Source organism: Solanum stenotomum, chromosome 1, assembly GCF_019186545.1.
Source record: "Solanum stenotomum isolate F172 chromosome 1, ASM1918654v1, whole genome shotgun sequence".
Taxonomy (NCBI): Eukaryota; Viridiplantae; Streptophyta; class Magnoliopsida; order Solanales; family Solanaceae; genus Solanum; species Solanum stenotomum.
The window spans coordinates 6,285,659-6,296,130 of record NC_064282.1 but is presented as its reverse complement, the minus strand read 5'-3'; the positions used below and the strand labels follow the sequence as shown (position 1 = coordinate 6,296,130).

The following is a 10,472-nucleotide window of genomic DNA, read 5'->3' as shown; positions in this document are numbered from 1 at the left end:
AGTATTACTTATATTATTTTTAAATATATTTAAATATTATATGTTAGGTTTTTTATCCTAATTTATATGGCATTGATAGAATTTAAAGTGTCAAATAATTGTTAATTATTGTAATAGATAATATGGAGTATTTAAGTCATTTATAGTATAGTAATTAATATATAATATGTAGTATTTAAGTGTTATATTATGGAATTTGAGAAGTTATTGAAAATTTTATATGATTTTAAAAATATTTTAAATTCATAACTATATATTTCAATGTACAAGATTTTGATAAAATAAAATCTTTAAAGTTAAATAATAATGTTTTTGAAATTTAAATTATTAAAACATATATAATGATTTTATAGAAAAAAATAATATCATATAAAATTAAATGAAAAGGATAAGGCGGAATGGTCTGGTGAACCCTTATACTTGTATCAATTTGTATTCTGAATCCTTCTACTTACACCTTTGTCATCTGGACCCTTAAACTCAATTAAAATGAGACTTTTAAGCCCCTCCAACCATGTGTGTAGCTCACTCTCCTTTATATAATTGACATGTCATATCCACATCAGATATATTAATGCCACATCATAATTATTTCATAACTATTTTTTAAAATTATTAACCAAAATTATTTAATAAAATGTAAAATAATAACATTTTAATTTATTATTGGCATTTCTAATTCTCCCTATTTCACGACCAAAAGAAAGCCATCGCCGGCGGCGGCGCCATTTTTGCCGGCGAAATCACATATAATTTCTCCCTCACCCATCTTCTTCTCCGTCGCACACCATCACTATTTTTCTTTCCTCCTCCAACCTCCACAGGAACAACAACCTAAACCACCGCAAAACCAGATCTGGACACCGCACAACCAGATCTGGCTACCGCACAACCAGATCTGGCCAAACTTTTCGTAATCCTTACACCCCAAATTGGTTACAAATACAATTTCACACCAACCTATGCCGTGAAACTCGCCATTATAGTTTCTCCCCTTCCCATTGTTTCATGGCCCAAACCATCGCCGCCGTCACCATTGTTGCCGGCGAAACCACTCATATTCCTTCCTTTACCTGCCTTCATCTCCACCACACGTCACAACCATTTTCCTTTCCTTCTCCAACCTCACAAAACCAACAACCTAAGCCAACACACTAGATCTAGCCGAAAAATAGATTGTGGAAAAAAAGAAAAAAAGGGTTGGGCAAGGGATGAATATGGCTGAAAATGAGGTGTAATGGGTGAAGAAGAATGAGTTTTTTAATTAATGGTTTAAAATATATATTTTTTTATAATTTTAAATATTTTTTAAGTAAAAATGCTCCTCACTCGCCTTAATAGGCGTGTAGTTACACATTTTTGCCAACTCAGACATCTTACTGCCACATAAGCCTGGTCAACGGTCATAGGGGTTTGTTAAATTGTATTTTATTGAGTTTAAGGGTCCAGATGACAAAAGTGTAAGTAGAAGGGTTCAAAATACAAACTGATACAAGTATAAGGGTCCACCAGACCATTCCGCCAAAGGATAATAAATTCAACTTTTACCATGATAAGGTTGAAAAATATTATTTAAGTGGAAAGAGGTGGGGCCCACTTATATATTTTATATAGTAAGTATTGGACATTTGTAATGATTTAATTGGAACAATGGTAATAATAATAATAATAATAATAATAATAATACATATATAATAATAATAATAATAATAATAATAATAATTATTATTATTATTATTATTATTATTATGGTGGGGCCCACTTATATATTTTATATAGTAAATATTGGACATTTATAATGTTTTTATTGGAACAATGGTAGTAATCCTAGACTCTTCTACTATATAAGTAATATTATATATATATAAATATAAGTGATGAAATTGTTGGTTAATTTTATTTTTTTTTCCTTTTTCATTTTAGATTGTCATCATCGAAGAAAATTATAGTGATGTGTTTTAATTGTTTTTTAGTTAATATGATCTTGTTAAAGTAATTGAATTATTTAACTATTTCTTCAAAGTGGATATCCTTTGAGAAAAGGAGAGTTAATCTCGAGATAAATTTTAAGTATTCTTTATTCCCTTGTTTGGTTGCAAAGTTTGAGATGACTTATCCCGGAATTAAGAATTAGTATCGGGATAAGTTATCCCTCCTATTGGTGGTATAGTGATCACGGGATAAGTTATCCCGGGATAAAATAGATAAATGCTAAATATACCCTTTAAATCTTTTTTATACATCATTTTTCACATTTATGCATATTTACATTATTTTTAATATATTCACTACTTCTTATTTTTATGATAATTGTTCATATTTTTCTAAAATTACACTATATAAATATAATTTTTATTCATGAATTTATTTGACTTATTCTTATGTTTATTTATATTTTGATTTCTCATAAATCTTCATTCACTTTAATAACTTAAGAGGGAAGTTCTATTTTTAAGCTACACAAGAAAAATATTTTTAAATACATATGAAACTTATCATGGAATACATGAACAAAAATATTTAAGCTAAATAAAATAAAAGTTGTATTTTTAAAAATGACCACCACTCTAGTAGGCCGCCAGTTACTGCTGGTAGTTGAATCTGCGATTGTATTTTTGAGGTTTGCTATTGCCAAAGCATCAAAGACAAACCTCTTTGTAAAACTGTTGGGAGGTGGTGGCGAATATTGATAGCACTCTTGTGGGGAAGAGTGATGACAAGAGACCGAAACTAATTTGGAGACGGTCTTTTGTGGTCCCTGTAAGGCGAGTGTACACCCATTCATTGACAAATGTTGCTAAAGTGAAAGCATCAGCTACGATGTGTGAAATTTGTATGCCCATGATTAGTCCACCACAATTGAACACCAAGTAATGGACTTGATGGTCGATGATCCATTTTAGGAAGGAGATCCACCAAAGGTTATTTATCGAGTCCTTCATGGAGAAATTTAGCAAGATCCGCGTTGACTTTGGTTTCAACATACTCAACACCCTGATCATTGAGAGTTGATGATCATTTTCTCTAAATCTTCCAGGCAGAGGATAAAACTTAGTTAGCGTGTGGGCCAAAGATTGTTGAAGCTTATTACATGTATTGATGGGCAAGTAGTTGAAGAGTATTGACACATATACACGATGAGCAAGCTGATCGAACGTTGAGGGTCCGAAGATGATTCGGGGTAGGAGCTGAGGGCTTCGACATTTTCCTTTTGAATTTCAATCCCTAACTTGGCCATATATCACAATTGATGAATGAAGTTATATATATATATTAATGTATTTCTAGCCTAATTTTGAATGTGTAACATACAATTTAACTATATTTCACGGAGATTTTTATGTATTATTTATTTCTAACTATAGGGATATAATGCCAATACCTACCCCGCCCCCTCTAACTCACTAGGCAACCGAACCCCTAATCAATAAAGTCAAACTTTGCAAAAAATACCGCAACAATATGTAGCCTGCATTAATAATTGAGATCTCTTAATAATTTCTCTTCAATCGAAACCTAGGTTTTTTTTATTACCCAACTAATCAGATAAATTTGTAATTTCGTTGTTTTATTTTCCTTGATCCTAGCTATATCAAAAATAGAATTGTATTACCTTTCTTTTAATATTATCCTTAGTAGGGGTGTTCATGGTTTGGATAAAAACCGATCCAAACCGAAAAATCAAACCAAATCGATTAAATGAATCGATTTAATTTGAGTTTTATAAAAAGGCACATAATTAAAAGCCATAAAAAGATAAAACTGAATAGGAGAGAGAAAATCGGAAAAAAATACATTTAAATAAAAATTAATAATTATTTTGTTATCTATGTAATTTAAAAACTCTTTATGTAATTATATATAAATATATTGATTTTAAGTTAATTAAAGTTTTAAAGTGTATATTTTTGTAATTTTTCCAAAAATTAACTAAAGCTAGCATTATCCAAATATATTCCACATGGAGGTCGGCTTTGTTCCGTCTTATTAATTTCAAACAATTTAACTCCTTCCGTTCACTTTTACTTGTCACTTATTCCTACAATAGATTTTCATTTTTACTTATCACTTTTAATCTATCAAGAAAAGGCAATAATTTTTTTTCATGTTTTATCCTTAAAATAAAATATTTATTTAAAGACATCATTTAATAGTAGATAATTTGGTAAAATACTTACATCAATAATTATTTTCTTAATTGGTGTGTCAAATCAAAGTGTGACAAGTAAAAGTGAATAGACGGACAGACTGGAGTATAAAAGAAGGTACGTAATTACTATTCTTTTATTATGAAAAAAAAAAGGAACGGACAAGCAATACAAATTAACGCAAGAAATATCACTACATAGTTTCATTTTATCCAAAGGAATGGAATGCTAGTTTTGAAGTGGATGACAAAATGTTGGGGTCTCTCTCGAATTGAGCCATGTCATTCTCCTTTAAAGAAACCCATGCTTCTATTCCATCACCATCTTTTGTGTCTATCAGACTAATTCCTTCAAAAGCATCGCACTCAACGAGGCTCACCCAGAATGGCTTTCCCCAACCAAAGTCGGCTTCATACCAACAAAATCTGCACCAACTAGTGCTCGGATAAACGTCAATCTCGTCTCCTTGGGCAAATTTCTCTATAACTTTTCTCTGATTGTTAACAACTAAAGAGGAAATGTCATCAACGCTTTCCGCCTTACCAATGGCTACACATGTGTCCCCTATTGTATTTCCTACCAACTTTACAAAATCATTCAACTCCTCATCCTTTCTTGCCTCCATATTAGCAATTCCATACATTGTACAATTCCCTAAACCATCATCATCTAACGATGGTAAATTCGATTTTCCCCTCAAATTAATAAGAAATAATAAAGACGAGTCCCTTGAATGTCCATTTTTGGCAGTGGAAATGCCCACGAGAACCTTCCATATTAATGACATAATGAGGACCACTCGAGTAGGCCTGATGGCAGTTGAATCTTCAATTGAATTTTTGAGGTTTGCTATTGCTAAAGCATCAAAGATAAACCTCCTTGTGACAATCTTAGGGCGAGTAGTATTAATAATGTATGATGGAAACTGAGTCGTTCCTGATAGCACTCTGGTGGGAAAGAGCGATGACAAGTGACCGAAACTTGGGAGAGAGCCAGCTTTTAGTGTTCCTGTAAGGCTAGTGTGCGCCCATTCCTTGACAAATGTTGCTAAAGTAAAAGCATCAGCTATTTTATGTGAAATGTGTGTCCCTATGACTAGTCCTCCACAATTGAATAAGTTAACTTGGATTCCAAGTAATGGACTTGATGGCAGATGATCCATTTCAGGAAGAAGATCAATCTTGGGTGCATGTTCAGTACGGAGAAACTCAGCAAGATCCATATTGACTTTGGATTCAATATACTCAACACCTTCGTCATTGCAGTGAATTGAGAGTTCATCATCATCTTCACTAAATCTACCTGCTAGAGGGTAAAACTTGGTTAGCGTCTCCGACAAAGATTTTTGAAGCTTATCACATGATATTTTAACGCTGGGCAAGTAGTAGAAGAGTATTGGGACATATACAGGAAGAGCGAGCTGATCGAAAAATGAAAGTTTGAGGGTCCGAAGATGATTGGGGGTAGGAGTTGAGGGCTTCAACATTTTCCTTATCATCTCTAAATTGGCCATTACATTAGGATTGACAATTGACAAACAACAAAAGTAGCTAAATAATAGTAGTAATGAAGTTGTTTCTGAATAAACCATTTATTCATCTCTATCTGCTGGCCTATTCTATATTTATTCATATATAATATGTCAGTTGACACGGCACGCCACGCCAGTAACTAGTTTAATTTTTGTCAGTTTTATCCAATTATGTGTTCTTTCCCAATACCTCAAAAAACCCCAAAATTTAATTTCTCTTATTAATGTAAGTATGTGTTCTTTCCCAATACCTCAAAGTACTCATATATCTTTCCCACCATTTTTACCTTTTTAGTTGTCCCTAATATTTATCAATTTTGACAAATTAAGAAAAAACAATTTTTTTTATTTATTATACCCTCAATTAATTATTTTTAAAAAGGCAAAATTTTTTGAAAATCTTAAGTTTTTAATTCATCCACTCCATAATTAATATGAGTAAAATGATAACTCATTATGTCAACAATTATTTTCTTAATAGGTGTGTCAACAATTTAAAAGTGGACAAGTAATTTTCTACTATTGACTTTAACATTTTTAATAAACTATAAATAAAAGGATAATTTACTAATTTTACTATATTACCCTTTGAATATAATAAATATAATAACTTTAAAAATGTAATACAGAAATGACTATAATTAATGATAAGAGTAAATTATGAACTAAGTGAAAAATTATCTATTAATTTCATAAAGTGAACAAGTATTGTTACACTTTCCAAAGTAGTATAGTGGACAAATATTGTTGGACGGAAAAAGTATTTCCCATTAACATATTCAATAATTCCTTCGTTTCATATTAAGTGAATTTGAGAAACAATTCACACAACAAAGGTTAAGAACATCATTTTCTATTTTTATCTTTTTAATTATTGTGCTAATTACTTCCCCGTTGATCTATACTTGTCCACTATATTAAAAATAGTTGTCCAACAATACTTGTAAAAAAAATTTCAAATATATATTTCATGATGTTCTAAGAAAATGTGTACTTTAAGTTTTTTATGATTAATTAAATCAAAAAATTATTAATTTGAGAGTCAATAGAATTCATTGTATCTTTTAAATATTTAAGTTGTTAATTATCGTGATATATAATTTTATTTTATTTTTACATATTTTCAAATATATAAAAGACTAAAAAAAAGATAACTCTTTTAATATTGTACGAACAATTATTTTTTTTGCAAAATTTAAAATAATAGAGTTTTGTCTTTTTACAAAATATGAACTTATGAGTTAAATTTTATATTTTAAATAATTTTGAAATTTTAAATCATGTTTTTTGAAAAATTTGCAATATAAAATCATTATTTTAATTGCTTATACAAATGTTGATCATGATATGAAAGTAGGCTTAACCTCTTCAGAATATTAAATGTTTTCCATAGTACATATATGTATATATTAACACTGTTCTGGATTGTGTCTAAAAATGAAGAATATATAAGGCCTCTTCTTGTATGATATTTGAGGCACTAATAAATAAATTAAAAATATGTACATTTACTACTACTATTTTATTGCCTCATTTGGATTCTTCCACTTTTTCAATAAAAGGTTCAACCATTTTCTCCAAGTCCTTCAAGTCTTGCTCCACATCTTCAACCTGTTAACCCATGATATATTTGTCATATTAGAGAGACTAAACCAGCTGAAAATAATTAATTAGATGATATTTACGACACAGGATATTAGTTATTAGATATAAAACAATTTGGTTTGCAAACCTTGTGAATGAAATTACAAGTAAATTGAGCATCTTTAGCAACCACAGCTGATGCATTTTCAATTGCTACAGCTGCTTCTTTGAGTAAACTATTTTCAGGCAGCTTAACGGCAATCACTGCCATTACATTTTCCGTTTTACTCGCCACCAAGGCTGCTACCTCCGCTGCTTCTTCCACCTCTTCCGCCACCTTCTCTACCTCTCCTGAATAAACATCAATTCCTTTTTATCATTTCAGTCTGTTATTGTAACGTTCATGTTATGTTAGACGTGTTGATATATATGTGATCATCTCATCTAAAAGCTTAAGTTATTCTCAACATTCACGACTATTCAATATTTATTTAAATTAGCAAAAATTCATACCTTCAATTCTTCGAATGTTGTCCAAATTTTGCTTCCAAAATGGGAGTATTATTGATAGTATGGATCCCAAAAGCCATTTTGCCCTGGTAATAGTACACTAGATCATCAAATTCAAATGATCAATCACAATAATTGGAAAAATAAAATAAAAATGACAATTTAATTATTAATTATTTGCATACCAAACAAATAAATTGGGCTTAGAAGGAGGTGGCTCTACTGGAAGAACCTTGCTTGCTTCATTTTTTCCCCTTACAGATGCAATCAAGAACCAAGATTCAATCTTTTTTATACAAGGTTATATTTTCTGCTTATCAAAACAAAAAATGAGTAGAGAAGAATTAGTTACCGATCCTTCTTATTGGGAATTCGATACTCTCCTGAACTGATAAACCGTAATCCTGGACTTGCTGAACCACAATAACTGATCCTAGTTGTTGGAACTATCCCATGGAGACCCTGTAACTGAGAGGATGTAGCATCAAAGCGAACTCTATAGTACTGGTGAAGCAAAGTAACAAGACTCCGGATTTTGTATGAAGATGAAGAATTTGCAGACATGGTTAATTAACCAACTAAAATAGAAGCGCGATTTTTGTAGGAGGAATTAAAGAGTAGAAATCAGATACGTAAGTTGGAATGAATTGCTGTTATTTCAACAGTTAAGAAGTTAGCGCTTAACATGTGAGAAAGAAGATCCTAACACGCCAAGAAATGCTTATTTTATGCTGACTTTAAGCTAAAAGTAACTTTAAAAATTGGCTAACAAGTAACCTGTTCCTTGTAAGCTAAAACCATTATTGAACTCCTTATCTTGCTATTGTGCCTATCTTATCTTAAATAAAAATGTGATGAAGCTACACGTACATTCTTATGCAAAAATTTCAAATGCATTGCTCCTAAATTTTGTGAAAACAGTTAAAACTAATCAGGACAAGTAACTTTGTATAACAATAATCAGCAACATAAATTAAGATACCAACAATTTATTGAAGCATGTACATACTAGAATGAAAGATAGTACATTATTTCATATAAAAATACATCTATGGTGACGCTTGACTTGGAAAAATAGATGTTCAATTTGTCATGAGCCAGCTTAGATTGGGCGGGAAAAAGAGGAAAAAATAATGGTAGCTTCTGTGATTCAGTCTTAATAAGCCGTCCAATATACAAAAACTTCACAAAAGTCCAATAAGAAGAGACACATACATGAAAACAAAAATAGGAGAAAAAGAAAAAACCAAAAGGCATTCATCGTCGTGTATGAACTAGGCTGTAAGATGCTCTATTTCCTCTTGCCAACAAAATTTGAAATAAGGCAGACCCCAGCAGTTACATGTACGTTTCTGTCATTAAACAATTAACTGTAGCCATGTCCTTCCATTTTGATCGAAAGCTGATCTCTGAATCTTTTGATAATTCCACCAGCAAAACTTGTAGCAGCTATTATTGCAACCCAGAGGTGTATCGTTCTATAGTTTGTCCGCTGCGATGTTTTAATACTTGCCCGCGTATCTGTCTGCTTCCAGAATTCGAACCATCACCACCAAATTTCACACCTAAAGTTACTCTTCCGCATTCTCCAAATAAACACACTGTTTCCATCTTCTTGATCCTTCTAATTTCAGTCTTAGGCATTGCCGTCTACATATTCTGTGCCTACGCCATCCACAAATTCAGCAACTCAAGAACTTCTTCACAACCGGAGCAACAAGTAGTAGGAGGAGGAGGAGAAGAAGAGTTAAGTGATATTCAAACGGTGGGTCTTCAGCAATCAGTCATCAGCGCCATCACAATCCGCAAGTATAAAAAAGGTGAAGGGCTAATTGAAGGAACAGAGTGCTCTGTTTGCTTGAGTGAGTTTCAAGAAGATGAAACTCTTAGGATTTTGCCAAAGTGTAACCATGCTTTTCACATACCTTGCATTGACACTTGGCTCGAATCACACATCAATTGTCCCATGTGCCGTGCCGACATTGTCATCACAATTCCCACCACTTGCAGCTTTCATTGAGCAAAACGTGTGACCAGCTCATCTAACAGCTTAAATTGTTGAGAAACATATTTTTATTTACCTTTACAGCATGACATGGCTCTTAGCTTATAGTCAAACTTAATTCTTTTCCATGAGCTAAATACTTGGTTTTTTATAATGGATAGCTATGCGATTCAAACTCAGGATCTTTGCCACTTAACATACCAATGAAATCTGTGACACTCTTATCCAAAAACTAAGTTACTAGACAAAGTACACTTTATTTTTTTAGTTATCTCTATATTGCAGAAAATTAAGCGCTAAGACTTGGACGAGGAGATTCGTGCAGAAAATTTCAGAAAATGCCACGGAATTAAGGATTGACATTCGAAATGAAGACGAGTCAGGAGATCTAAGTACTTTGGGTATCAGTGTAAGTTCAAAGGAAGATGTGGTGAATGCTCCTGAAGTCTGAAGGAGAGTTAAATAAGGTACATGATGGAAGATGTGCTTAAACAGCGGAAGCAAAAATGCATAAACTTTGCATGTGAGATAGACAAGATACATATCAAATTTTATTCAAACATAAATCGAGGAATACCTCTTGAAGTGTGTGATAATCCCATGAACATCTTTGATCCACAATCTTCAGTTGTGTGATCCCAGTAACAACAGGACTTAAGACTCGTGTGAGAAAGTCAGGATCTCAGAGAACTGA

General features: G+C 32.0%; 3 protein-coding genes and 1 pseudogene across 3 annotated transcripts; 1 reads left to right on the top strand and 3 right to left on the bottom strand.

The window, feature by feature from the left end:
• Nucleotides 1-690: 690 nt before the first annotated feature.
• Nucleotides 691-3,238, bottom strand: LOC125853319 (acetyl-CoA-benzylalcohol acetyltransferase-like; annotated as a pseudogene).
• Nucleotides 3,239-4,356: 1,118 nt separating this feature from the next.
• Nucleotides 4,357-5,661, bottom strand: LOC125847906 (acetyl-CoA-benzylalcohol acetyltransferase-like). The gene has a single exon (XM_049527635.1). The coding sequence runs from the start codon at nucleotides 5,659-5,661 to the stop codon at nucleotides 4,357-4,359; it is 1,305 nt and encodes a 434-aa protein (XP_049383592.1).
• A 1,443-nt stretch (nucleotides 5,662-7,104) lies between these two features.
• On the bottom strand, nucleotides 7,105-8,402 carry LOC125842193 (uncharacterized). The gene is made up of 5 exons (XM_049521435.1): nucleotides 8,126-8,402; nucleotides 7,959-8,027; nucleotides 7,777-7,859; nucleotides 7,412-7,614; nucleotides 7,105-7,290 (listed from the first exon to the last, which is right to left on the bottom strand). The coding sequence occupies exons 1-5, from the start codon at nucleotides 8,335-8,337 to the stop codon at nucleotides 7,210-7,212; spliced, it is 648 nt and encodes a 215-aa protein (XP_049377392.1). The 5' UTR covers nucleotides 8,338-8,402; the 3' UTR covers nucleotides 7,105-7,209.
• Nucleotides 8,403-8,740: 338 nt separating this feature from the next.
• Nucleotides 8,741-10,466, top strand: LOC125842353 (RING-H2 finger protein ATL54). The gene has a single exon (XM_049521635.1). The coding sequence runs from the start codon at nucleotides 9,116-9,118 to the stop codon at nucleotides 9,791-9,793; it is 678 nt and encodes a 225-aa protein (XP_049377592.1). The 5' UTR covers nucleotides 8,741-9,115; the 3' UTR covers nucleotides 9,794-10,466.
• The last annotated feature ends 6 nt before the right edge of the window (nucleotides 10,467-10,472 follow it).

Excerpts from the sequence above, each read along its gene's own strand:
- LOC125842193 (XM_049521435.1), bottom strand. The coding sequence starts at position 8,337 with ATGTCTGCAAATTCTTCATCTTCATACAAAATCCGGAGTCTTGTTACT. Across the intron at positions 7,860-7,958 it reads AAGCCCAATTTATTTGTTTG|GGCAAAATGGCTTTTGGGAT; the intron begins GTATGCAAATAA and ends TACTATTACCAG. Across the intron at positions 7,615-7,776 it reads CAACATTCGAAGAATTGAAG|GAGAGGTAGAGAAGGTGGCG; the intron begins GTATGAATTTTT and ends ATGTTTATTCAG.
- LOC125847906 (XM_049527635.1), bottom strand. The coding sequence starts at position 5,661 with ATGGCCAATTTAGAGATGATAAGGAAAATGTTGAAGCCCTCAACTCCT.
- LOC125842353 (XM_049521635.1), top strand. The coding sequence starts at position 9,116 with ATGTACGTTTCTGTCATTAAACAATTAACTGTAGCCATGTCCTTCCAT.